The following is a 27623-nucleotide window of genomic DNA, read 5'->3' as shown; positions in this document are numbered from 1 at the left end:
ATACTCACAGAATCTATCGGGACTATATCTGGAAGTTAACGCACAACAAAGTCCGATTTTTCGAGTGGCAGCTTCCCTGGCAAGGGTATAAAGATGGGAGGAACCGCCATTCACCTCGGGCCGGACTTGCGGATGGAAAATTCAGCCAATGAGCGAGTTCCCAGCTGTCAGCCATGATGAACGTCCGCCAACACAACGCGTGCACGCGATCACGAGCGTTTGCGAGCGGGACCAAGGTGACTTTCATTTTGATAAAAATAGTAAAAATTTCATGCACTAAATGGTACATAAACTGTTGCTTTAAAGATTATTTTTGACAGATTTTTCAAGTTCCCTTTGATAAACTGAAAATATCAAGCAGTTAAAGAAAATATTAAAGACATTTTTAGTGCTATAACCGTGTAGATCTTATTATTAACACGGACTACGCCTTATGACAAAAGAAAAACATCCCAGAATACCTTATATGGATTGGGACCCCAGAAAAAACAGTAATTAGTAAGCTTTACTTACTTTACCGTACAAAACGACGAAAATACTTCATCCTCTGAATTAAATCAAAAGCTGTTTTTGAATAGATATTTTCCTAATATATGTTTTGTTTCTTTTGACAAGTTTTTTATTCCTTTTTCTACTGGTAACGACAACAATATTCCATATCGATAAGAAATGTAGAATTTTATTCATTAGCATAAAACACACACATAAAATAACATTGCTTGAAAATATTCTTTTACAAATTCGCGTATATTCTCCACGTGCTTTCATTTGGTGTTAATATAATTTTAGATATAACAACAACAGCAAACTGAAAAACACACGAAAGCTTGGCGTAAACGTAAAATATGCATGCTATAAACGCACCCAACATCATCTTGATGATATGTTACAAGCTCACAAAACTCTTCATAGAAATCCACATTAATCATCAAATAACATTTTTATAACGTTTTGGTATGAATATGCTATAAAAATATTTTGAAATATTTTAAATATTACTGTTTAAGAAATTAATGCGAAATATTTTCATTTTAGAAAATAAAAGGATAGATCCTATCATGTTGTGTTTTTTTCTAATTTATAGACGCAATAATGTTATTTTAGTATATTTGATTTATGCTATTAAATGAAAATTCGTTGAGAAAATTGATAATTTTAGAGTTTATAAATTACTGAAATTAAACATTATCTTTGACTTTAACTTGACTGTTTACACCAGCAGACGATACCGCACCTGGATGTCAAATTAGGCGTTCGTTGCTTCAATTAATGTAAGGATTGTATGTCACTATAAAGTGTCAACTGAATTAATCAGTTGGTCGCAATGTATCTCGAATTACCTTTCCCCATTTATTAACTCAGATCTCTTGAAGTTACTTAAATGAATATTTAATTTATATTTATGTGCAGCATTAGCCTGTAGTAACCACTATACATATTGCATTTTGAATTTGAAAATAGGACTAGCCTAGCTACTAGGTACTATCAATTTTCCTATGTTTAATTTTATTTTGTTAGAATGTGTTTTGAACATTTCTGACATTTGTTTTTTTCGGTAGCAAAAGAGTAGTACTTTTGGAGGTAGTGGTCCCTACCCATACCTAGGTATAGGTATTAGGCTATACAGTTTTGGGGGGCAAAGTGGGAAAGCCGGATTTATTTAAGGATTTGGGGGGAAACACTAAACGAGTACTAAGCTAAAATAGGTACGAGGACCCTAATTCTATTAATATCCCAGCTCCCATTCAGCTTAAGTTTTAGGAAGGGTTTCAAACTACTAGCTATTATTCTGCATTTGAGTAAGGATCCTGTACCCTAGGTGAGGTTAGGCGTGGTTGGTTAGGTCAGGTGCTACTAGCAAAACATGTCAGAAATGCCCACAGTTACTAACATTAAAACTTAGGAATAATATAATTTCAAGTGAAAAAGGGTAATTTAGCCTATGTAACTCTTCCTGGCAAGGGTAGACTATGGCAGTTTATGCTTTTCTAGACAGTTTTAGTAGCTACCTCATGAACTAGAATTTATAGTAAAATTTTCTGACTAAACTTTTTTTGTTTCCCATACTTTTACAACGGAAAAATACAGGGAACCTCAGTTGGAAACTACTGTCCAAAAGGGAGAAGTAGGCCATGAACAAAGTAGAGGGAAATAGGCCTTCAGGTTGAGGGGAATGAAATTAGCCTATGTTTAAGTAACACTGCCATACCACACTATTTTATTGAAGTAGGTAGTATTTTTTATATTTTCTTATCTTTTGATTGATGGAGGATGCATCTAAAACTTACTTAGGCTTTTGTACTACCTATTGTTTTTGTTTGAGAAATTAACTAATGAATAAAAGGGTGGTGGAATTTAAGATAAACAGAATATTGAGTCAATATATACTTGTCTAAAGCCTTCCTAACTTGAAAATCAGTTTCACCAAGGGATGATCGATGTTAATTTTTGCAGTTTTGCTTATACATAGGCATTATGCAATCCTAAGTAGTGAAATACATACTGCAGTTAACAAGTAATATGGGTCATTAACTTATGAAGTTCATTAGGCTGTCTTTCATTTTTAAGAATGTTGTGCGAGACTAAATTATATGAATTAAATTTGATTTACCATATTTACATGCATCTATTGTAAATTGTGCCTGGCTATCACTTAATTTTAACTATCATAGGATTCTAAACTTACAGAAAGGTTGATAAAGGGGAACATATTGACATTTATTTTCCTACAAGTCCAAAGTCTTAGATATGTCAACAAATACTTGTAAAATGAGAATTTATGAATGCTCATAGTAGAAATTATTTTTAAATAAACATTTCTGTTTGTGATTCATAGAACTGAAATTTATTATAATTCCAACCATGTTTTCTTCTTTTTTCAGACTTGAGAATGATCAAAAAGAAGAAATTGGCTCTGATTCTGGGAATTGTCTTTGGGTTTGTTCTCTTAGATCAGCTTTATCTTCACTTTTGGCTTTCATCAAACAGTACTAATTTCAAGAGATCTCTTGATATTGATGATGTTCGGCAGCTTATTCAGGCTTCAAAAGATGCAAAAGTGACAACAATTCTTTTTGATCCAGTCATCTTAGAAGCCTGGCATGGCAATTCTGATGTAGCAGTTCCAGGAGTCTGCATCTTTTTGTGCCATGTCATAGGACCTCTGACATTTGCTGTTACTTCTGCACAGCTTAGAGACAAGGTATTTACACTACCATAGAATGACTGTTAAAGATGCATTATTCCTTGTAACTCATGAAGGAAATTTTGTTTCCTATGTTCAAATAGTACTGTGCATGCAGTAGAAATTGCTGATAATGGTATGAAAATAAAGTCTTATGCCATTTGCAACTATGATTTAGTGGGACTGAGTAAGTGTAAATTCATCACATACATTTCAAAGTAGCAGCCTTAAAGTGGAACATTTTACAACCTGAGATAGTGTACTGAGTTATGAAAAGACAAGATAGTAACTAGTAGCTATTCTTGTAACAGTCATAGGCAGTATTATTGTTGGACATTTTAGGCTGAAATTGAGTATGTACTACTGACATTATTTTCTCACAGAGTATTAAAAATCATAAGAAAATTTGCATTGTTTTCAATAAAATGCCAAATATTAAGGAAGATGGAATATATAATGCTAACAAAATTCAAATCTTGGTTACAGGATTTGATCCCATCATCAAGATTTTTCATTGTTTTTATTTAGTGTATAGAATAGTATTCATTCATTGTGATAATAGTATTCTTTTAGATTGTATATTGAGGTATTTTAACTTTTTTTTTTCAGCCAGCGTTTCTCTCTCGGTTGGCACAGCTTGGTTTCACTGTTACCTTGTTCAGCACATCAGATGGAAAACGTTCACACGTGTTCTTATTCCGTTATGGATCGCCTCTACATTTGACAGTGCTTGATGTCAATTCAGCAGGTATTATTTATATATTATATACTTTTTTTATTGTGATGAAATATATTACTAATGTTACAGCTATTACTACCACCAAACTACTAACGTATTGTTAAAAACTTCTGAGTTCCATGTTTATGTATTTACTGTATGTATTCTGTTACTCTTCTGGTAGCTTTTGCCTTTTTGTTGTTTATGTGGAGAAGCAGAATGTAGAATTGCTGGTTGAAAGCAGAGTACGTAGTAGTCTGTAGATAATACCTGCCCAGTTGGTGAAACCCTAGTCCCAATTCTAAATGTATCCATGTTAACCTAATGTCGAAAGTTGTCACTTCTGTATAGCTCCTCCTTTTCTGTGTCCTCAGTTTTCAAGGAAATATTTCACTGTTGTTCTTCAGCAAATTTTGGGCATTTTTCACAACTCACGTACCTTGTGTGGATGAACATAGCTTCACCTTCAAACTGGAAAATAAGTTTTGTTCATGAAACTTACCTGTCAGATATATATATAGCTGTATTTCTGACGTCCGACAGAATTTCAAAACTCGCGGCACACGTAGTGGGGCGGCCAGGTGGTAGTACCCATTCCCGCCGCTGGGAGGCGGATATCAGGAACCATTCCCATTTTCTATTCATATTTTTTCTGTCGCCGGTGCTGCAAACAACGTTTACAGTACGTCCGTCTAGGATTTTTTGATTATCTCGCTTAATATTATCTGGATTGACTTTTGGTATCGACTTCTGGATTGTTGGATTGGCACGCGTAATAGTGGATTGGTTTTTGATTTTGATTGGCTTTTCTGGGTTACATGATGTCTGGATCAAGTACTGGAAGTTTCAGAGTGTGTGTGAGGAGTGAATGTAAGGTGAGGCTTCTTAAACCTTCAGTTGATCCTCACACAGTGTATGGATTGCAGGGGCATGTTTGCGTGGTTGATGATCGGTGCAATGAATGTAAGGATTTGGATGATGATAAATGGAAGATGTATGAGACCTATCGACGTAAATTGGAGCGCGATAGAGTCAGGAGGTCTTCCTCCAAGGGCAGTTCTACTAAAGGTAAGGATAGTAAATTTCATTCCTCCTCTAACACCAGTAGATTTTGCTCAACCTAATCCTGTTTTGTTGCCTTCGGGCCCCAGTGCTGTGTCTGGAGAAGGTAACACCCTTTCTCTGATTCTGGAGTCTATTCGTGCTCTCGAATCTAAAGTATTGGCCCTAGAAACCGGCCCTGTGAAAGTTTGTGTTAGTGCCCCTAGTGTTGTGGAGGGGGCGTCAGATCGGCCCCATAATGCCTCTAGGCCTAGACCTCTATCGGACTCCCAGGACTCAGGGAGTGGGTATGTCGAAAGCCGCAAGAGGGTTACGGGTGCCTTCCCCACGATCTGGCGTCCCTTCGGCAGGCCTTGTTGCTAAATCCCAGGCTGCCAAGGAGCGCGCACGAGCGCGTGTCCTGAAAGATTGCTTTTCGTCCTCCGAAGCGTCCTCCCCGCGCAAGGGGTGGAGCGCTCGGAGAGACTCGCGTCCGTTGAAAAGGACCTTTCGCTTTGAGGACGCTTCACGTCCTATGTCTCCTCTCTCCTCCTCCGGATCGTCAACGTTCTCGTTCTCCTAGCAGATCTTTTACTCTCTCAGGAGAGGACGCTCGTCAGGACGCTCGGCGTTCGAAGCAGGACGCTTTGCGCTCTCGGCAGGTAGCGGTTGAGGACGCTCGGCAGGAGCTCTGGCGTTCTAGACAGGACGCTTTGCGCTCTCTCAAGACACTTTTGAGGACGCTCGGCAGGACGCTCGGCGTTCGAAGCAGGACGCTTCGAGTTATAGCAGGAGCCTTTGAGGACGCCTTTGAGACGCTCCGCAGGACGCTCGCCGTATGAAGCAGGACGCTTTTGAGGACGCAAAGCAGGACGCTTTTGGCGCCTCTCGTCAGGAAGCTCGCGCTTCCTCTCGTAGAGACGTTTCTGTTAAGACAGTTCACGTTGCTTCTAAGGACGCTCCTCTTTCGCAAGATGTCCGTACCTCTAAAGATCGACGTAAGGCCGATTCCGTACCTGTAGCGGATACTTCCAACCAACGGAAGTCATTGTTTTCAGGATTGAGACTGCTGGACGTACTCCCTCTCCTGATGGGCGTTCTCCAGTTCCTCTTAGGGAGGAAGGGGAGCTTAGTAGTCCAGGGAGTTCCGTCGAAGAAGAACAGCCGGTAGCTTCAGCTGTCTCGGAACTACAAAGGGTTCTTGTTAGGCGTTACGTTCAGCCTTCGGGGATATTCAGCCGGCAGCCCCTAGGTCTCCTCCCTCTCAACTTTCGTCTTCCAAGACCGTTAAGACCCCTGAATTTGTCGAAATGAAGCATCGCTGTCGCCAAGAGGGCGTTTAAGAAGCTTCAAGACTTTATGTCCCAGAAGGAAAGGATCAGGGCAAGACCACTTTCGCCCATCCACCCTCTAGACTCGCCGGGAAAGGAGGAGTTGTTGGATGAGACCAAGGAGGATGTGGGAGTAAAGGTTCCTTCGTCCGCTCTGGGTGACTTCTCCAGTTTAGTGGACGCTCAGAGGAGGTCTCTCTTATCGTCTGCTAAGGTGTCCTGGACTCCGGTGGAGACTGACCACCACTTGAAGGGACTGCTTCGTACCCTTAATGTTTTTAATTTCCTAGATTGGTGTCTGGGAGTTTTAGACCTTCAGTCTAGGAGTCCTGATTCTCTCAGTCTGGGGGAGCTGTCCAGCGTGTTGTCATGTATGGACAAGGCCGTCAGGGATGGTTCGGAGGAGCTAGTTTCTCATTTTGGAACTGCCTTCCTGAAGAAAAGAGCACTGCTTTGCAATTTTACCGCTAAGTCGGTATCTCCCGCTCAGAAAGCGGAATTGCTCTTTGCGCCTCTTTTGGACCATCTCTTCCCCCAGGCTATGGTAAAGGATCTTGCACAGAGTTTGCAAGAAAAGGCGACCCAGGACCTCTTGGTTCAGTCTTCAAGACGTCCAGCAGCTCCTTCCACTTCGACATTCAGCAAACCCCCGAAGAAAGTCAAACCCTTTCGCGGGGCACCCCCCTCAAGAGCAGCTCCTCGAGGGAGAGGGTTTTCGAGAGGAAGAGCTTCATTCAAACCCAAAACCAGCAAATGAAGATCTCGTCCTTCAGACGCCAGTCGGGGCCAGACTGGAATTCTTTGCGGAGGCTTGGAGGCAGAGAGGGGCGGATCCTTGGACCCTCAAGATAGTAGAGCGGGGGTACAAGATCCCCTTTTTACATCCTCCTCCTTTAACATCAACTCCCAGAGACCTCTCTCCATCTTATCAGGGAGAGAAGAAAAGTGTTCTTTTCGATCTGTTAGACCAGATGGTCGAAAAAAGAGCGGTGGAACAAGTCTTGGACCTAGAGTCACCGGGCTTCTACAACAGGATTTTCCTAGTGCTGAAGCAGTCGTCAGGTTGGCGCCCGGTCCTGGATGTGAGCAGGCTCAATCTTTTTGTAGAAAAGATCAAGTTCAAAATGGAGATGCCTCAGTCGGTGCTGGGAGCCTTGAGACCTGGCGACTGGATGGTGTCTCTGGACCTGCAGGACGCGTACTTCCACGTCCCAGTCCACCCTCTTTCAAGGAAGTACCTGAGATTCGTCTTGGACAACAGGGTTTGGCAGTTCAGAGCCCTTTGTTTCGGTCTCAGCACGGCCCCGATGGTTTTTCACAATGATTATGAGGAATGTAGCGAAGTGGCTCCATTCGTCAGGAATCAGGATATCCCTCTACCTCGACGATTGGCTGATCAGAGCGTCGTCGAGGCAGAAGTGTCTGAAGGACCTTCAGTTTACGTTAGCCCTAGCAAAGTCTCTGGGTCTTTTGGTCAACTCCGAAAAGTCGCATCTGACCCCGACACAGTCCATCGTGTATCTGGGGATTCAGATGGATTCAGTGGCTTTTCAGGCGTTTCCATCCCAGGAACGTCAGCGACTGGGGTTAGAGAAAGTCGCAGCCTTCCTAGAGAGAGAAGCTTGTTCGGTGAGGGAGTGGATGAGTCTGCTGGGCACCATTTCCTCGCTAGAAAAAGTTTGTCTCGCTGGGAAGACTGCACCTCAGGCCTCTTCAATTTTTCCTTGCGGAAGAATGGACGTCGAAAGAGGACCTGAATGCGATCCTAAGGATCTCCAACAAGGTAAAAGTCCACTTAAGATGGTGGCTCGACCCTCAGAGTTACGAGAGGGCTTCTCCTTAAATCTTCTGAGCCCCGACCTAGTGTTGTTCTCAGACGCTTCCATTTCCGGTTGGGGAGCAACACTAGGGGGGGAGGAAGTGTCAGGCTCCTGGAGAGGGGAACAGGTAGCCTGGCACATCAAGGTAAAGGAACTGGCAGCGATATTCCTGTCGCTGCAGTTCTTCGAAGAAAAACTGTCAAGCAAGGTTGTTCAAGTCAACTCAGACAGTACCACAGCCCTTGCGTATCTAAAGAATCAGGGAGGAACTCGCTCCAGATCCCTTTTTCTCCTGGCGAAGGAAGTTCTGCTATGGGCAGACGCAAGGCGCATCAAGATCCTGACAAGATTCGTGGCAGGGGTTCAGAATGTCAGGGCGGACCTTCTCAGCCGCCGAAATCAGATTCTACCAACAGAATGGACCTTGCACAGGACGTCTGTCAACAATTAATGGAGATTGTGGGGAACGTCCTCTAGTAGACCTGTTCGCTACATCAAGGACGAAGAGGCTTCCTCTGTATTGCTCCCCGGTTCTGGACCCAGGGGCAATTGCAGTGGACGCGTTGCTCTGGAACTGGACAGACCTGGATCTTTACGCCTTTCCCCCATTCAAGATCATGGGGACGTAATGAGGAAGTTCGCAGCTTCAGAAGGGACAAGGTTGACTCTGATTGCCCCAATGTGGCCAGCAAGAGAGTGGTTCACAGAGGTCATGACGTTCCTTATGGACTTCCCAACGTTGCCCTGAGGAGATCTACTCAGACAGCCTCACTTCAAAAGGTTTCACCAAACCTCTCCGCTCTGGCTCTGACTGCGTTCAGACTATCGAAAAGTTGGCCAGAGCGAGAGGCTTTTCAAAGGCAGCTGCGAGAGCAATCGCTAATGCTCGAAGAGGCCTCTTCAAGAGCTGTCTACCAGTCTAAGTGGTCCTCCTTCAGGGCATGGTGCAAGAAGGAAGGAATTTCCTCTTCCACGACCTCTGTGAATCAGATAGCAGATTTCTTACTCTATCTAAGAAAGTGCAGAAATTGGCAGTTCCTACAATCAAGGGTTATAGGAGTATGTTGTCTGCCGTTTTTCGCCACAGAGGAATGGACCTCTCCGACAATAAGGATCTGCACGATCTCTTAAGGTCGTTCGAAACCACCAAAATTCCACAAGCAAGACCGCCTCATGGAATCTAGATGTGGTGTTGAAACATCTGATGCTAAGTCCCTTTGAGCCTCTCCATGAAGCTTCTCTAAGGGACTTAACGAGAAAAACGCTTTTCCTAGCTTCTCTGGCGACGGCGAAGAGAGTTAGTGAAATCCAAGCGTTCAGTAGCCTAGTGGGTTTCAAGGGAGACAGCGCTGTCTGCTCGTTGAACCCTTCTTTCTTGGCTAAGAACGAGAACCCGTCTAATCCTTGGCCAAAGAGCTTTGAAATCAAAGGAATATCGAGTCTCGTGGGTCAAGAACCAGAGAGAGCCCTGTGCCCTGTCAGGGCTCTCAAGTTCTATGTGAATAGGACTAAAGAGATAAGAGGTCCCTCAGGTAATCTCTGGTGCTCGGTGAAGAGACCAGATTTGCCGTTGTCGAAGAATGCTGTTGCTTTTTTCTTGAGGGACGTCATTAAAGAGGCTCATTCATCTTGCCAGAAGACTGATATGAGCCTCTTTAAAGTGAAAGCTCACGAGGTCAGAGCCGTAGCTACTTCTCCTTGCCTTCCAAAGGAATATGTCTATCAGAGATATTCTTGATAGCACCTTCTGGAGGAGCAATTCCGTATTCGCCTCACATTACCTCCGGGATGTGAGAACGATTTACGAGAACTGTAGTTCTTTGGGACCTTACATTTCGGCAGACACAGTTTTGGGGGCTGAAGGTGGCTCTCTCCCTATCCCTTAGCTTAGTTAGGTTAGTTTATTGTGTTTTTTGGTTGATGGTGAGATCTTCTGTGAAAATCTCCCATTCCTTAGTGTTAATGTCAGGGGTTTTTTGGTTAGTTGGTCAGGTGGTGGTCGGTTGCTGTGTTACTGCCATATGTTTGGCTAGATGGTCTTGTCACATTGTGGTCACGTCCCCGTTGACAGAGCATCCAGAGGGCACCAGCACTTAAAAGGGTCCAAGGTTCCAACCTGGATGGCAACTCTGATAAAGCATAAGCAGGCTTTAGGTGACAGTAATCACATAGTCTACTTTGCTATCAGGTAAGGAACCAATAAGTTAATCTTTTATTTTAATTTAAGTTTCCTAAAAAATCCTAGTCTGTCTCTACCCACCATCCGAAGGTGTGATTCAGCTATATATATATCTGACAGGTAAGTTTCATGAACAAAATGTTATTGTTATAATACAATTAAGTTTGTTCATACTTACCTGGCAGATATATATATAGCTGTATTTCTGACGTCCGACAGAATTTCAAAACTCGCGGCACACGTAGTGGGGCGGCCAGGTGGTAGTACCCATTCCCGCCGCTGGGAGGCGGATATCAGGAACCATTCCCATTTTCTATTCATATTTATTCATGACCCTTGTCTCCTGAGGGGAGGAGGGTGGGCACTCTAATTATATATATCTGCCAGGTAAGTATGAACAAACTTAATTGTATTATAACAATAACATATTTAGACAGAAATTTTTGTCTTATGAGCCCCTTTAATATCTTTAGCCATGTTCTCATCTTTATTGAAAACAGTCATTGTTTATAATCTTTCTTGGAGGGTATTTTCCTCTGTTACTCTGTGTCTTTGTGGCATAATTCTGTAGTTCTGCTGCCTCTGCTGCCACTAACCCTTCCTCCTATTTAGTTTTCATCCTGTGCTTTGCCTAAACAGCAAATTGGGCTACTCTTCATCCTTACAGAGCTTCTCATTAAAGATCTTGTCTGGCCTATGGTGGTTTGCCGCTGGAACTTCTGCATCCCATCAGGAAAATTAGCTTCTCTTATGGACATAGTTCTTCATAAATGTAGCCATCATTGATAGTATTACCTTCATCACAGTAGGAGGCAAAGAGGCTTCCCATGTTTCTCTCACTACCCATCATGTAGTTCCTAAGCCCTACAGAGGAAAGAACAATTGAAATTAGTCTCCAATTAAATCCTGGGTGAAAATCACTACCATGGGAAATCTGACCATTATTCAGAAAAATATCGTTATGATAATTTCATCTCTTGCTATGTCACTGTCCACCTTTCACACACTTGCTCTTGGTTCCACTTATAATTAAGAACAGATCTTTTGTGCAATCTGTTTGTGAGTCTAGAAATGTGGCTCAGGTCTTAGTAAAGAACATTATAAGTAGTAGTAGTAGTAGTAGTTGTTGCAAACAGCTTTAATTACCACTTGACATAAAGTGTTTCTGCTTAGGCTAGTGCAACAAGCACATTAGTAATGTGATAGGTTTTTTCCATATGTAGTGTAAAACCATAATTAAGGTTATTTTAGATGAAGCAAGATCATCTAAAATCTTAGTGGTTGTTTCTGCATTATCAGCAGGGTATTTGCGGCAGTATGCTCTAACGGGACCCCCTCACAATATGGCTCAGGTCAAACAGTACATCACAAAGGATGCCTGGGACCAGATTAAAGTTGACCGTGCTTATGAAAGGTAAGCTGAGATATTAAGATATAGAATTTTTGTTAATTTGGTTTTCCAATTTTCTAATAGAGATTTATTCAGTTCCGAAATGCTTTGAGCCTCTACATATGCATGTACAGTATCTAATTCCAAAAGATGCCTGTTGTTCCCATCGCCTTTGCAAAGTAAATTGCCCAACTTACAATAAAATACATTAACTAAATCAGAATCTCACATTTATGGTAAACCTTTAATGATTCATAACAGTTCCATCATACTGTTCCTCATTTGAGGCCACAGATGTTCCCAGATACACCGTCGTTTGTCTTTCAGACTAATGAAGAGCGTGTTTACATATTTGTCCTGTGGTCTCATCATTGTTTACCAATGCCATCTTAGTTCATCTGTTTTTAGTACTGTAAACAACTCTTCAAGAATTTATATCCCCAGCATTTTGCTTGCCAGTCTTTGATAATTTGCAGTACGTAGTACATAAATACGTAATCTCATTCATAACTAAAGGCTTCATACATCTTTATCTTTTGATAACTGATAACTTCCATTCTCAACTCTCTTCCACCTTTTTTGGGGACAGTACCAATATGATCTTTTGCTAATTACAGGTTTTGTCAGGGCTATCCTCCTGAGTATCATTGGCTTATTTTTACACCAGTACATACCTACGTACTTCCTTTTTCAAGTATATTTCTATGTAATACAGGTATTCCAAGTGTCTGATTTTATATGCTTTATCAGGCAGTTACTCATACCAGAGATTTTACAGATGAAGCTAGGTAAATAAGTAGGATAGTTCACTTTAAATGAAGGAACCTGACAGTGTCAGTGTATATTTACTAATTTTTACTGAAGGGAGGTACATTGCAGATGGGTGGAATTGTACTATTTACAGCCATTGATTGCAGCAGAATCATTACATAATTTTAAACATCCTTCATTCATCACTTATTCCTCTTCAAGGAACATGGTTAGTTTATGTCTTCTTTGTATGCAGTTAACCAGTACCTTCTTGTTTTACTCCTGTGTCTTGTATTCCTTCAAGTGACAAATTACACCCATTTGACACCCACATTAAAGCTGGAGCTGTTAACTTTTTTACCTGCCTACTAAATTGTGATTCTGGTGCAACAGCATGATAAGTTATCATGGCTAAATACATCTTCAGCATTTAAAATTAGGTAACTTTTTTTCATAGACCCATTGTTATTTTCCATCCAACCTACACAAACTATGAGGATGATTGCTTATACCTGCCTATGGATCCACAGGACTCGTGTTTGAATGATTGCTCTATGTCTGGAAGACAAGCTTGTGTTTCTGGACACATTCACAACCACTAATGTGAGGTGCATCATGAAGTATGGTTTTGTATGAAAAAATAAGTTTGTTTTATAAAGCTACTTTTTTTATGCAGGCTCACTACAAAGGATGTGAAGATTGATGGCGTAGAACTCACAGTTCCCAGTGACATCTACACATTTGTTAAGGATTACAGAGATGCTCATTTCATTCCCTGTAATGAGTCCAGAGCAACATTTTATAACCTTAAACATATGAAAGGTGAAACTCCAGAGGAAACACGGTAAGGTAACATTGTTACTGTAATATCCTCATAATATTATTGAGTGCTTCCTCAATAAATTTAGTGTTAGTTCATATTGTATTAAAATGATTGCAGTTTTTTGGAAAAAGGGAAAGCTAGAATATTGAGTATGTATGCTAGAAGTAGTAGTGTGATAGCAAGAAATGTAACATATACATAATACCATTGTTTCTACAGAGTGCTAACCATTTAGTCATTTGAGATACAAAATAAAAGTTTTGTACATGAACTTTCCTGTCAGATATATACTTAGCTTAGCTTACGTCTCTGATGTCACGACAGAATTCAAAACTCGCGGCAAACGCAACAGGTAGGTCAGGTGATCTACCCTACCCGCCGCTGGGTGGCGGGTGTATCAACCAATCCCCCTTTCCAGTCATATTTTCTCTGTCGCCGGTGTCGACTACACCTGTTGTCGGTACCTCTCGATATTGGATTCTTACTCGTTTTTGCCCTGGATTGTTTCATCGGACTTTTGGTGAAGTACCTGCTCTTTGGCTTGGCATTCGCGATTTGTGGACCGTTTTTTTTATTATTCTTTAGATTGTTCTTGGGATTTCATTATGTCTGATTTAGAGATTAAGAAATCAGCTATGTTCAGAGTTTGTTCTGTTAGCGATTGTAAGGTGAGGCTACCGAAAGCTGCGGTAGACCCTCACACAGTATGTATGAAGTGTAGGGGGAATGACTGCTCATTTATTAACCCTTGTAGAGAATGTGGTATATTGAATGAAGAAGAATGGAAGGCGCTTTCTTCTTATTTAAGAAAGCTCGAAAAAGACAAAGTTAGGAAAGCTTCATCTAGGAGTTCTAGTAGGTCTCGTGCTAGCGAGTTTGAAGTTGATAACCCTGTTGTAGACGTAGCTCCTTTACCAGTTTCAGCCCCTGCTCCCTGCATCGAACCCGAAGATGCGCCTTTGGAAGTGGACACTATGAGAGCCACTATTCGCAGCATGGAGTTGAAGATTAAAGCGCTAGAAGGTAAGAGTGATAGTGATATGTGCAGTGATCCCAGTGCAGTGGAGGGTGCGTCTGATCGGCTCCCTAATGCTTCTAGGCCTAGACCTCTTCCAGACTCCCAGACCCAGTGGAGGAGGAAAGTCGAAAGCCGCAGGAAGGCTAGGGAGAACCCCCGTCGGTCAGGCGTCCCCTCGGTAGCGCCTGATGTTCGCTCCCAGGCTACCTTGGATAGCGCCAAGAGAGAAGTCTTACGGCAATGCTTCTCGTCTTTGCCTTCTCCTTCGCCTAAGCGTGGTTGGAGCTCCTCGGAAGCTTCTCGGCTGTCGAAGAGAGCCTGGCAGGCTTCTTCCGCTCTTCCCTCCAGCCCTGAAGTTTTTTCGGAAGATCTTGGATTAGAAGTGAAGAAACCGAGGATTTCGTTGGAGTTTTGTTCTCCTAGTAAGGATCGAGCTGCTTCTCCCGTTAAGGACTTTGGGAAATCTCCTGCGCGTATTTTGGCTAGTCTGCAGGCGCAGATTACGGCTCTGGCTGACTCCTTGATTGTGACTTCTCGTCGTAGGAAGGACGTATCCACTCCGGTAAAGAAGTCAGGCAACTTCTTCTCCCAGGTTTTAAAACGCTAATTCGCCAGTAACCGGCACTCTTCTCCAGTTTTACGCTATTCGTCAGTTAACCGCCCTCTCTCCAGGATTGGATCGTAGTACGAGGCGCTCTTCAACGGACAGGCGCTCTCCTGCGGGCATCGTTTCTCCGTCAGACGAGGGGCAGGCTTCCCGTAGACGATCCTCCCCCAACAGGCGCTCGTCTCGAGACAGGATCTCTCCTTTTGGCAGGCGCCAGAAGCCTGGTAGGCGTTTTTCTCCTGGTAGTCGCTCACTCACCTTCAGGCTTCCGCTCTCCTGTGATCAGGCGCCCTTCAACAGACAGGCGCTGTTCGCCTAGCAGGCGCTCTTCTCCTGTCAACCGCCCTTCGCTTAGCAGGCGCCAAGAGCCTGGTAGACGCGCTTCTCCTGCCAGGCGCTCTTCTCCTGATTTTCACTCTCCTCGAATTAGGCGCCGGGAGGCTGTCAGACGCCTCTCACCTTGTAGGTGCTTGTTGCCAGAGATTCGCTCTCCTCACAGCAGGCGCCAAGAGCCTGATAGGCGCTTCTCGCATGGCAGGCGCTCTTCGCTAGGCAGCCGCTCTCCTTTAGACAGGCGCCATGAGCCTGATAGACGCATTTCGCCTAGTAGGCGCTTTTCGCCAGATTTTCGCCCTGCGTTCGTTAGGCGCCAAGAGCCTAGGGAACGCCCTCATCCTGACAAGAAGGATTTTGCAGGCAGACTTTCAACGGAAATTATGACTTCCCCTGTTAGATGTCAGACGTCTTACAGACGTTCTTCCAAAGATGGACACTGCTGAGGACAAGACTGCCTATCCTCGTAAGGATCGTGAAAGATCTTCGGCTGAAGAAGAACAGGATCTTCGGCTGAAGAAGAACAAGATCCCTCGGAAGAAGAAATCCCTAAAGATTCCTCTGTTTCCTCATACAAGAGGTTAACGGACCTGTTGCTTCAGGAATTCAGAGTTCTGGAGAGGGAGGCTTCAACCTTCCGGACTCACCAGTGGTAGCTTACACACTCCCCCTGAACACCCCCCCAAGAGGGCGGCCAAAGCGGCGAGCGCTAAACCACGCCCCTTGGGCTGGTGCTATCAGAGACGAGCGGGTTGACTCGGCAAAAGTAGTCACATTTTGAAGTTGACTTCGGCATAGAAGGTTCTCTTTTCCCTCCCGCTCTGCCCACTGCTAAAATATGAAGAGGCAAATTCTTTCCTACGTGGATGTTCATCGGCTGAGTGACGACTCCAGCGAAGAGGAGAATGTAGACCGTAACAAAAAACGTCCACAATCGACTGCAGGAAGTGAAATGCCTTCAAATTCTGATATCGTGAATATGTTACTCCAACAGAATCAAACTCTCATGAAAATTATTCAGAAAGGGTAAGGTTTTAAATTCTGTTTACAACGAAACCGGCATATGGAAAGCAGCGGAGTTAGACTTATGACGTCACAAATGCAAATGGCGGCCCACATATGTAAGTTTGTTATTGTTTTGAATGGTTGGAGCAGCCAGTTCCGAACGTAGCGTAACTGCGTAAGTAGCGTAAGCAAAGTATGTGCATGATTACTACATGAAATAATAGTAGAAAACCAACTAAATGCTCCAATTTATATATAAGATTATAACTAGGTATAAAATACAAATTGCTTGCTTGACACATCAAAACCACGTAGCTTAATAGGTAGTAGGCTAGGCCACAGGTAAGTTAGGCTGTTCGAGTTCACGTTTCTCATTTTAAACCTATCGATGCTAGCCTAGGCCCTGGGGGGCGATCTGCAAAGGGTTACATAGGAAGCAGGTCTAGATTATGTTAATAATAACAGATACATACCTTACATAGTCACTTAATAAGGCCCTGAATTAACCTAAGAAGGCTATTTGAGTCGTGAACCCCTTTGCTTGACTTCAGCCTTCTAGGTCCGCATGCTGTCCATATTTACGATACCTGTGAATAAACAACTTTAATTAAAGGTGGTAAATAAATCACTGATATAAAAAACATTCAACTCGGCAGAAGTGGTTCACCTGCTAAGAAGAATGAGGCTCCCCCTCCTACTAAACGCTCGAGACGATCACCTGAATTACCTGAAAGTGCAAATTTAGACCTCTTTTCCTTTTATAATAATGAAGATGAAAGTGATTATGAAGATTTCAACCTTCTTACCTTCCATAAACCCATTCCTTCATATATTTCCACCAATTTCAAAGCTGAACCATCTTTTCATAGAGAAGGGAAAATTCAATTGAATAACTCACTAGTAGCATTAACTTTCAGTGAAGGCCATAGTGATAACATTGATAAATTCTTTGTAAGTAGTCAAAATCAAGGCGGTTTTCAGGACTTTTTTATTTTTAAATTAATAAATACTCCAAAGTTGAATTTCTCGGCCTGAAGGTAAGATATTTGATGACAACCCACAAGAGAAAATTTTTCTATGACATAGAAAATATTAAGAATAGTATTTCTGCCTTTCAAGGGCATGCAGCACTGGCACACATAGTGTACCCTCCAAAGTAAATGACATTGAGTTCTTGTCCAAGATTATTATTGGTCCCCTAAGGAAGAGCATAGACCTTATACAAAATTTGATAAGGAATTTCAGAAGTAGAGCACTTCCTAGATAACCATCAAGGAAGAGATAAGAGATCTCATAATCAAAGCGGAGACATTCAAAGAAGTTTGGAATTTAACTGAAGACCAAAAAACAGCCATTGCTGCCTGCTTCGTAAGGGTCCCCTCCTCAGAGGAGGGGCAGCAAACTTCAGGGGTAGGAAATTCAACTTTGGGGGCGATTTCAGGGAAGAAGGTTCAGTTTCCTCAAAGGTAACCCTAGCTTTAGATTCAAGTCTCAGCCGCTTAGAAGAGGTGGGTACAGGGGGGGAGGTCCAAAATGGACAAGCGAATAGTTCAGGAGCCAGAGAAAGGAAATAAAAAAAATAAATCATTCTCTTTCCTAGAAATTGAGCCTTGCTCCACACCAGGTCAAAGAGAGGTTTTTTCAGCACTAGTTTTTATGCACCAGAGCACAATAAGCTTCACTCAGCGCCAGACCAAGATGTTTTTTGCTCACACCAGAACATGAGTTTTCTCGGCACCAGTTGATAACGAGGTTCACTCGACACCAGTTGATAATGAGCTTTGCTCCGCACAAATTAATAATGAGCTTTGCTCCGCACCAGTTAATAATGAGCTTTGCTCCGCACCAGTTAATAATGAGCTTTGCTCTGCACCAGACCACCATGACATTGGGCCTAATGCTATAAATAAGGATAAAAGTCAAGAGACCTTGCCTTTGGACTCAAACCCAATGAATAACTACTCCCAGAGCACCCCCCAGCGAGTAGGATAGGTAAGTCATTACTAATGAACATTGATAGTTGGAGAAAGCTTCCTAATGCCTCTTTTGCTTGTAGGAATTATCAATGAAGGGTGAGAATTCCATTTAATAATAAACTAAAAGCCCAGAGATCATAAAAAGGTTAGGTAAAGATAGATTTTTATGCATCAACTTACCCGTCAGATATATACTTAGCTATAGACTCCGTCGTCCCCGATAGAAATTCGAATTTCGCGGCACACTCTACAGGTAGGTCAGGTGATCTACCGCCCCGCCGCTGGTGGCGGAAGTAGGAATCATTCCCGTTTTCTAAGACAGATTTTCTCTATCGGCCGTGACAGCAACATTGTTGTTGTTACTCCTGATTTGGATTTCGTATTTTTTCATCGCTATGACTTCTAAGCCGGTTATTTTGGTGACGTATTGGATCTTTGGTTTGGCATACTCTTTCGTGGACTGTTTTTTGGACTTGGTTTTGGATATTTCTCATGATGTCGGATTCTAGCTTTACGGTTAGAAGACAGTGTGTAAATGAGGGATGCATGGTGAGGATACCGAAAGCTTCGGTAGACCCTCACACAGTTTGTAAGGGGTGTAGAAGGAATGAATGTTCAATTTCTAACACCTGTGATGAATGTGTAAATATGAATGAGGAAGAATGGAAGAATTTAAATTCATATTTAAGGAAATTAGATATGGATAGGGCTAGGAAGGCTTCCTCCAGAAGCGTAAGTAGGTCTCGCTCTAACGAGCCTATTAAATTAACACCTAACCCTAAACCTCTATCTTCTTCCTCTAGTACTAAGACTGCAAATCCGGCAACGGAAATTGCAGATCTTAAAGCTGCGCTACAAAGGATGGAACGTCAAATGCTGACGTTAAAAGGTAAGCACAGTGATAGTGAATTAAGTGTCCCTAGTGCAGTGGAGGGTGCGTCTGATCGGCTCTGTCTCGCTCCCAGGCCTAGACCTCTTCCAAGCTCACAGGCCCAGAGGAGAAGGAATGTCGAAAGCCTTACGGAGGTTACGGAGAATCCCCACCGATCAGGCGTCCCCTCGGCAGATTCTGTGACGACCCGAACTGCAAAGGATCGCTATCGAAAAAGCATCCTAAGGAAGTGTTTTTCTTCGTCAGATTCTTCACCGAAGGCAAGGGGATGGAGTTCTGATGAACTGTCACGCCCCTTAAAGAGAAGTTGGAAGGCTCCTACTTTGGATTCAAGCCCTGAGCTTTTCTCCGATCTATCACCTTGTGAGAAGAAGAAAAGGAGATTGGTCCTAAACGGAAATCGGGAGTTTCCTTCCGCTTCGAGACATGGCCTCACCTGAATCAGGGAAGGAAAAAGAGAGTGCGGCTGCAAAAATTATCTTAAATGTGCAGGAGCAACTTTCAGCCTTAGTAGGAGTTTTTTTTTTACTAAGGAAACTCCCAGGAGAAAGGACTCTTTCCTTCCTATAAAGAAGACGAAGGGAAAGAAAAAAGAAACGGAAGTTTCGGCTTATACTCGGAGGAGTGTGAAGAATGCGCCAAAAACGCCAACCTGGCGCAATGCACCAGATGCGCCAGATGAGTTTGAGACTCCATACGAGTCAGAAGAGCCAGAAGCGCCATATGCGCCAGAAGAGCCAGCCTGGCGAAATGCGCCAGAAGCGCCAGAGGCGCCAGATGCGCCAGAAGCCGCCACCCTGCCGAAATGCTCCAGAAGTGCCAGATGCGCCATATCGCGCCAAGAAGAGCCAGACCTGGCGAAATGCGCCCAAAGAAGCGCCAGAGGCGCCATATGCGCCAGCAAGCGACCAGCCTGGCGAAAATGCGCCAGAGGCTCCAGATGCGCCAGAAGCGCCACCCTTCCGAAATGAGCCAGAAGCGCCACTCTGCCGAAATGCGCTAGAAGCGCCAGTTTGGCGCAAGGAATCACGAGCGTCAACCCGGCGCAATGAGCCACAAGAGAGACGGACTTCTTCCAAAAGACAATTAAGCCAGGAGGATTTGTTTGGCTTTCGGAAGGATAAGCCTTTACCTGACAAGGACTCTAGTTGTCGCACAGGCGGCCGTATTCCTTGTCAGGACATAGGTCGTTCCGGAGAAAGTGATAGGAGAGGACGTCCTTCGTCTGACAGGTTAGAGAAAGGTTGTCGCATAAGCGCCATCGCTCTTGCCAGGAGAAGGATAAGGTCGTTTTGCAGGATCAACCTATCTCTCGTAGGGACGCAAGTTATCGCACAGGCGGTCGTCGTTCTTGCGAGAGTGGGGTGGGATGTTGCAAGAGGCCAGTCCCTCCTATTGGAAATAAACAATCCTCTTCGGAATTGGATTTGAAGAGGTTTCGGACTCGGAAGATCACTCGGCTCCGGTTTGTCAGATTACAAGACGCTGGCAGCCCTCTTACTTCAAGAGTTTGGGGACTCTTTAAGCCCTACTGCTCCTCCTTCTCCAAGGTCCTTGTTTACAAGCACGAAGGTCCCGAACAATCATCTTTTATTAAAATGAAGCCAACCATTTCCATGAACAAGGCTCTCCGATTCGTAGGAAATTGGTTGGAATCCAGGAGAAGGCGGGGAAGACAGTCTTTACCTGCCCTCCTTCCAGACTATCAGGAAAGAAGGGAATTTGGTACGAGACGGGCAAACCACGGGGTCTAACTCTCCCGTCCACTGCCGAAGCAGATTTTTCGAATCTGGTAGATTCGTCTAGGAGACAAGCCTTGTCATCAGCAAAGATCACATGGGGGACTTCGGAGATGGACCATCTCCTCAAGGGATTGTTTTAATGTCTTAGAAGTTTTTAACTTCTTGACTGGTCCCTGTGGGGTGTTGGCCAAAAAGACACAAGAGGAGGAATCTCTTAGTCCAGGAGTCCTTCATAGTGTTCTTTCATGTATGGACAAGGCGGTTCAGGATGGATCAGGAGAGGTGGCCTCTCTGTTTGGAACTGGTATTCTGAAGAAGAGAGTCTTATTTAGCTCTTTTCTGAGCGAAAGCAGTTACTCCTACTCAGAGGTCATCTCTTCTGTATGCTCCTCTGTCGGACCAATTGTTTCCTTCAAATCTTGTAAAAGATATTTCTCATTCTCTGACAGAAAAGGCCACACAAGATCTCTTGGCCCAATCTGCAAAGAAATCGAGGACTTTGGGTCCTATTAAGAGAGAGACTCGGGCCCCTCAACAGCCCTTTCGAGGAAGTACCTCGGCCAGACCCTCTTTAAGAAGAGAGGAGTGCAGAAGAGAGGTAGGCCTTCCTTCAGACCTATCAAGAGAGCTAAATGAGACAACAGTCCTTCAAGCACCGGTAGGAGCCAGGACTTCGGAAATTTTCGAAGAATGGGCTCGGAGACAGGCAGAAATTTGGTCCCTTTCCGTGGTAACAAAGGGATATATGATCCCCTTTCGAGACAGACCTCCCTTGACTACGAACCCGAGGGAACTGTCAGGCCCAATACAGGGACCTGCAAGAAAGAAGCATTATTGCAATGGTAGAACAGATGTTGCAAAAGGAGGCCATCGAAGTGGTTCGGGATCCGCATTCCCGAGGATTCTACAACCGTCTTTTTCTGGTTCCGAAATCCTCGGGAGGGTGGAGACCGGTCCTGGATGTGAGCGCATTGAAACCGATTTGTGGAGAACACAAAGTTCTCTATGGAAACATCAAAATCGGTTCTTGCGGCTCTTCGTCCAGGAGATTGGATGGTCTCCTTAGATCTACAAGATGCATACTTTCATGTCCCCCTGCATCCATCATCGAAGAAATATCTCCGATTCATGATGCAGGGGAAAGTATACCAATTCAGAGCCCTATGCTTCGGCCTTTCAACGGCCCCTCAAGTGTTCACGAGGCTAATGAGGAACGTTGCGAGATGGCTACATCTAGAGGGGATAAATATATCCCTTTATCTGGACGATTGGCTAATAAGAGCAAAATCGGAAATTCAGTGCTTGAAGGACTTGGAGAAGACTTTGAACTTGACAAAATCTCTGGGACTGCTCGTGAACCTCGAGAAATCACAATTGATCCCCAGACAGAACATAGTCTATCTGGGGATACAGATGGATTCTCGGGTTTTCGGGCGTTTCCATCTCAAGACAGAATTACTCGAGGCTTAGAAAAGATCTCGAACTTCTTAGGGAAAGAACGGACCTCGGCGAGGGAATGGCTCAGTTTGCTGGGCACCCTTTCCTCGTTAGAGCAGTTCATTTCCCTGGGAAGATTATATCTCAGACCTCTGCAATTTTATCTAAAGAGGATGTGGAGTCAAAAGACAGGAGACTTGTCAGACGTTTTTTCCCATCCAACAGGGATAAAATCAGACCTAAAGTGGTGGTTAACCCCATTAACAAGGAACGAAGGGGTGTCCCTCTTGATTCGGAACCCTCACCGAGTGTTGTTTTCCGATGCCTCGGAAACAGGTTGGGGAGCAAACACTGGGTCCAAAGGAAATAGCAGGTGTTTGGACCAGACAACAACTACTCTGCACATCAATGCGAAGGAACTCCTGGCAATTCATCCTAGCCCTGGAATACTTCGAAGCGGAAGTCAGAGAGGCGGTAGTTCAAGTCAATTCCGACAATACCACAGCTCTGGCTTACATCCGGAATCAAGGGGGCACTCATCTTTCTTTCTCTGTAACGAAAATAGCGAGAGCTCTATTAACCTGGACAGAGGAACGGGGCGGGGATTATTCTGCGTACAAGGTTTGTCCTCCAAGGAGTGAAAAACCTAAGGGCAGACAGGTTGAGCAGAAAGAACCAGGTTTCTCCCGACAGAGGTGGATGCTCCACTCAGAAGTCTGCAGACAATATGGTCACTCGGGGGAGACCCCAGATCGACCTGTTTGCCACGTTCCTCTCAGGAAAATAGACAACTTTCGCTCGCTAGAAGAAGATCCCAGAGCCACAGCGATCGATGCCTTCCTCATAGATTGGTCAGGCATAGATGCATACGCCTTTCCCCCATTCAAAGTGCTGGGGAAGTAGTAAAGAAATTTGTGGCATCGGAAGGAATGAGAATGACTCTAATTGCTCCCTTTTGGCCTTCCCGAATCTGGTCACAGAGGTACTGGAATGGACGGTGGACTTCCCCAGATCTCTACCAGACAGGACAGATCTGCTCAGACAACCCCACTCGAGAGGTTCACAAAACATCCAAAGTCTCTCCCTGACTGCCTTTCGACTATCGAAAGACTGGTCAGAGCGAGAGGCTTTTCAAAGAAAGTGGCAACTTCAATTGCTAGAGCCCGCAGAGCCTCCTACCCTGCGGGTCTACCAATCGAAGTGGGAAGTTTTCCGTAGATGGTGTAGGTCGAAGAAGCTGTCCTCTTCCAATACCTCTGTAACCGAAATCGCGGATTTTCTCCTCTTCTTAAAGAGAAGAATCCAAAATTGGCCGTATCAACTATCAAGGGATATAGGAGCATGCTCTCAGCTGTGTTTAGAAAACAGAGGGCTGAATCTCGAGGATAATAAGGATCTTCATGATCTCATCAGGTCTTTCGAGACTAAGAAATTGAGATCATCGATTCCCCCGAGTTGGAACCTGGACGTTGGTCCTAAAGTTCTTGATGTCGGACAGGTTCGAACCTATAGATAAAATCTCATTCAGAGATCTTACTAGCAAATGCATATTCCTGTTGGCTCTAGCAACTGCTAAGAGGATCAGTGAATTGCATGCTTTGGACTCTCGGGTGGGATTTAGAAAAGACTCGGCTGTCATTTCTTTCCAGGATCTTTTCCTAGCGAAGAATGAGAACCCTTCTAAACCTTGGCTAGAAGTTTCGAAGTCAAGGGACTCTCTTCTCTGGTCTGGTAGGAAGAGAGTGGATCGGTCCCTTTGCCCAGTCAGGACCTTAAAAATTTTATTTAGAAAAGAAGACACAGCTTCAGGGATGTCGAACAAGGTCTTTGGTGTTCGTAAGAACCCCAATAGAGATGTCAAGAACGCACTGGCATTCTTTGTCAGAAATGTAATTACCGAAGCTCATAGGAATTGTCAGAGAACTCGTTAAAGCTGCTGAGAGTTAAAGCTCACGAAGTACGGGCTGTGGCAACTTCCCTTTCTTTTACGAAGAATAGTCCATGAGAAACATTTTAGCAGCAACTTACTGGAGGTGCATTCAGTATTTGCATCCCACTATTTAAAGGATGTTAGAATAACATACGATAATGTTTCTCTCTTGGACCTTATGTATCAGCGGATACTATGCTGGGAAATGGAGCAGACGCTGATCCTTAAATTAAAATTTGTTTTTAATAATTTTAATAATTAGTTTTAATATTGTTTTTGAGTTGTGGGTTGCTTGAAAGGATGTTCGGGGATGACTCCTTTCAATCGTAGTACTAACCCCAATAAGGATCAGGTGATCGGGATTAGTGTCGTGCTCTATGATCATGCCAATAGGCAAGGTGTTTTGTCATGTAAGTGGATAGGACCCCATTGACAAAGATCCTAAGGTTCTGAAGCGTAAGTGGGTAAGACCCCTGTAACAGACCATCAAGAACTCTTAGCATGAGGTCACTACCTCGCTGAGGCTCTTGAAGCGATACGGGCTCCTAGGCAGTAGCCATGAAGTCTTTCGCTAACACAGGTAGGAATCAAGGTTTTTAATTTTATTACCTACAAACATATGTTGTTTCCTTGTCTATTTCAGTAGATTAGCTGTCTCTTACCCTCCGCCAAAGGTGCCAATCAGCTAAGTATATATCTGACAGGTAAGTTGAATGCATAAAAATGTTATTGTCATGATACAATAAAGTTTTATGCATACTTACCTGGCAGATATATACGGTGTATGGCCCACCCGACCGATCCCCTCAGGAGACAGGTGGAAGAGAAAATCTGTCTTAGAAAACGGGAATGATTCCTACTTCCGCCACCAGCGGCGGGGCGGTAGATCACCTGACCTACCTGTAGAGTGTGCCGCGAAATTCGAATTTCTATCGGGGACGACGGAGTCTATAGCTAAGTATATATCTGCCAGGTAGTATTGCATAAAAAACTTTATTGTATCATGACAATAACATTTTATTCAACTAACAAGCGGAAAATATGGAAAGAGAATGTGACAGACTGCTAAACTAGGAGTCATAGAGCAGATCCCCAGAACTTCCTTTTACTTTTCTTTCCAACCACATATTTTATAAATTAAAAACAGATGGAACAGTAAGACTAATCTTTGATATGAAGGTGCTTAACACCATGATAAGAAAACCTCCTTTACCATGCTTAAGGCCAATACAATATTCCCTATCTACATCTAAACTCTTGGGCCTGCAAACTAGATTTAAAAGATGCTTATGGCACATTCATTACATACAAGTAGCCAGAAATTTCTAACCTTCAAGCTAGGTAAAAGAAAGTTCAAATGGACTGTGGTACCCTTTGGACTAAAGACAGCTCCTTATATATTTTCAAAGATAATGTACACGGTGATCAAGTATATTAGAACTACATACAACATCTTAATATTCAACTATCTTGATGACATTCTCATATTAGCAAAAGATTATTTAAAATGTAAAAATCACATTCAGTTAGTCATTAGGATATTGTCAGTTTTGTACATGAACTTTCCTGCCAGATATATACTTAGCTTACGTCTCTGACGTCACGACAGAATTCAAAACTCGCGGCAAATGCGACAGGTAGGTCAGGTGATCTACCCCACCCGCCGCTGGGTGGCAGGTGTCTGAACCAATCCCCCTTTCCAGCCATAATTTTTCTGTCGCCGGTGTTGACTACATCTGTTGTTGATACCTCTCGATTTTGAATTATTACTCGTTTTCGCCCTGGATTGTTTCAACGGACTTTTGTGAAGTACCTGCTCCTTGGCTTGGCATTTGCGATGTGGACCGGATTTTTGGATTATTCTTTGATTATTCTTGGAATTTCATTATGTCTGATTTGGAATTAAGAAATCAACTATGTTCAAGAGTTTGTTCTGTTACCGATTGTAAGGTGAGGCTACCGAAAGCTGCGGTAGACCCTCACACAGTATGCATGAGGTGTAGGGGGAATGACTGCTCATTTATTAACCCTTGTAATGAATGTGTAATTTGAATGAAGAAGAATGGAAGGCGCTTTCTTCTTATGTAAGAAAGCTTGAGAAAGGACAAGGTTAGGAAAGCTTGCATCTAGGAGTTCTAGTAGGTCTCGCGCTAGCGAGTTTGAAGTTGATAACCCTGTTGTAGACGTAGCGCCTTTACCAGTTTCAGCCCCTGCGTTCCTGCACCGAACCCGAAGATGCGCCTTCGGAGTGGACACTATGAGAGCCACTATTCGCAGCATGGAGCTGAAAATTAAAGTCCTAGAAGGTAAGAGTGATAGCAATTTGTGCAGTGATCCCAGTGCAGTGGAGGGTGCGTCTGATCGGCTCCCTAATGCTTCTAGGCCTAGACCTCTTCCAGACTACCAGACCAGTGGAGGAGGAAAGTCGAAAGCCGCAGGAAAGTTAGGGAGAACCCCCACCGGTCAGGCGTCCCCTCGGTAGCGCATGATGTTCGATCCCAGGCTACCTTGGATCGCGCCAAGAGAGAAGTCTTACGGCAATGCTTCTCGTCTTCGCCTTCTCCTTCGCCCAAACGTGGTTGGAGCTCCTCGGAAGCTTCTCGGCCGTCGAAGAGAGCATGGCAGGCTTCTTCCGCGCTCCCCTCCAGCCCTGAAGTTTTTTCGGAAAATCCTGGATTGGATGTCAAGAAACCGAGGATTTCTTTGGAGTTTCGCTCTCCTAGTAAGGATCGAGCTGCGTCTCCCGTGAAGGACTTTGTTAAGTCTCCTACACGTGTGTTGGCTAGTCTGCAGGCGCAGATTACGGCTCTGGCTGACTCCTTGATTGTGAAGGCTGGTCGTAGGAAGGACGTCTCGCTCCCGGTAAAGAAGTCCAGGCGCTCTTCTCCAGGCTTACGCTATTCGTCAGTAACTGCCCTCTCTCCAGGAGTGGATCGTAGTACGAGGCGCTCTCCTGCGGACATCGTTTCTCCGTCGGACAAGGGGCATGCTTCCCGTAGACGAGCCTCTCCTGACAGGCGCTCGTCCCGAGACAGGATCTCTCCCGCTGGCAGACGCCAGGAGCCTGGTAGGCGTTTTTCTCATGGTAGCCGCTCTCCTTCAGGCTTTCGCTCTCTGTGACCAGACGCCCTTTGGTAGACAGGCGCTCTTCTCCTGTCAGCCGCCCTTCGCTTAGCAGCACCAAGAGCCTGGTAGGCGCTCTTCTCCTTCAAGGCGCTCTTCTCCCGATTTTTCGCTCTCCTCGAGTAGGCGCCGGGAATCTGTCAGACGCTCTGCGCCTGAGGCGCTCGTCGCCAGAGATTCGCTCTCCTCTCGCAGCAGGAGCAAGAGCCTGATAATCGCTTCCAGCATGACAGGCGCTCTTTCGCCAGGCAGCCAGCTCTCGCTTTAGACAGGCGCCAGGAGCCTGATAGACGCTTTTCGCCTAATAGGCGCTCTTCGCCTAAT

At 44.1% G+C, this 27623-nt stretch overlaps 2 protein-coding genes across 2 annotated transcripts in view; both read left to right on the top strand.

Moving 5' to 3' along the window:
- Positions 1–22: 22 nt before the first annotated feature.
- On the top strand, positions 23–13261 carry LOC135201122 (uncharacterized). Its single transcript, XM_064229998.1, has 5 exons — positions 23–236; positions 2883–3202; positions 3794–3932; positions 11576–11687; positions 13090–13261. Exons 1-5 carry the CDS (start codon positions 149–151, stop codon positions 13259–13261), a joined length of 831 nt encoding a protein of 276 aa, XP_064086068.1. The 5' UTR covers positions 23–148.
- Positions 13262–16032: 2771 nt separating this feature from the next.
- LOC135201121 (nuclear factor related to kappa-B-binding protein-like) overlaps positions 16033–27623 on the top strand; it is a 50495-nt gene continuing 38904 nt past the window's right edge. The window contains exons 1-2 of the mRNA XM_064229997.1: positions 16033–16220; positions 16856–17150. Coding sequence (XP_064086067.1) covers positions 16033–16220; positions 16856–17150 — 483 coding nt within the window. The remainder of the gene's footprint in view (positions 16221–16855; positions 17151–27623) is intronic.

Source organism: Macrobrachium nipponense, chromosome 28 (genome assembly GCF_015104395.2).
Source record: "Macrobrachium nipponense isolate FS-2020 chromosome 28, ASM1510439v2, whole genome shotgun sequence".
Lineage (NCBI taxonomy): Eukaryota > Metazoa > Arthropoda > Malacostraca > Decapoda > Palaemonidae > Macrobrachium > Macrobrachium nipponense.
This window is presented reverse-complemented; position numbering and strand designations above follow the sequence as displayed.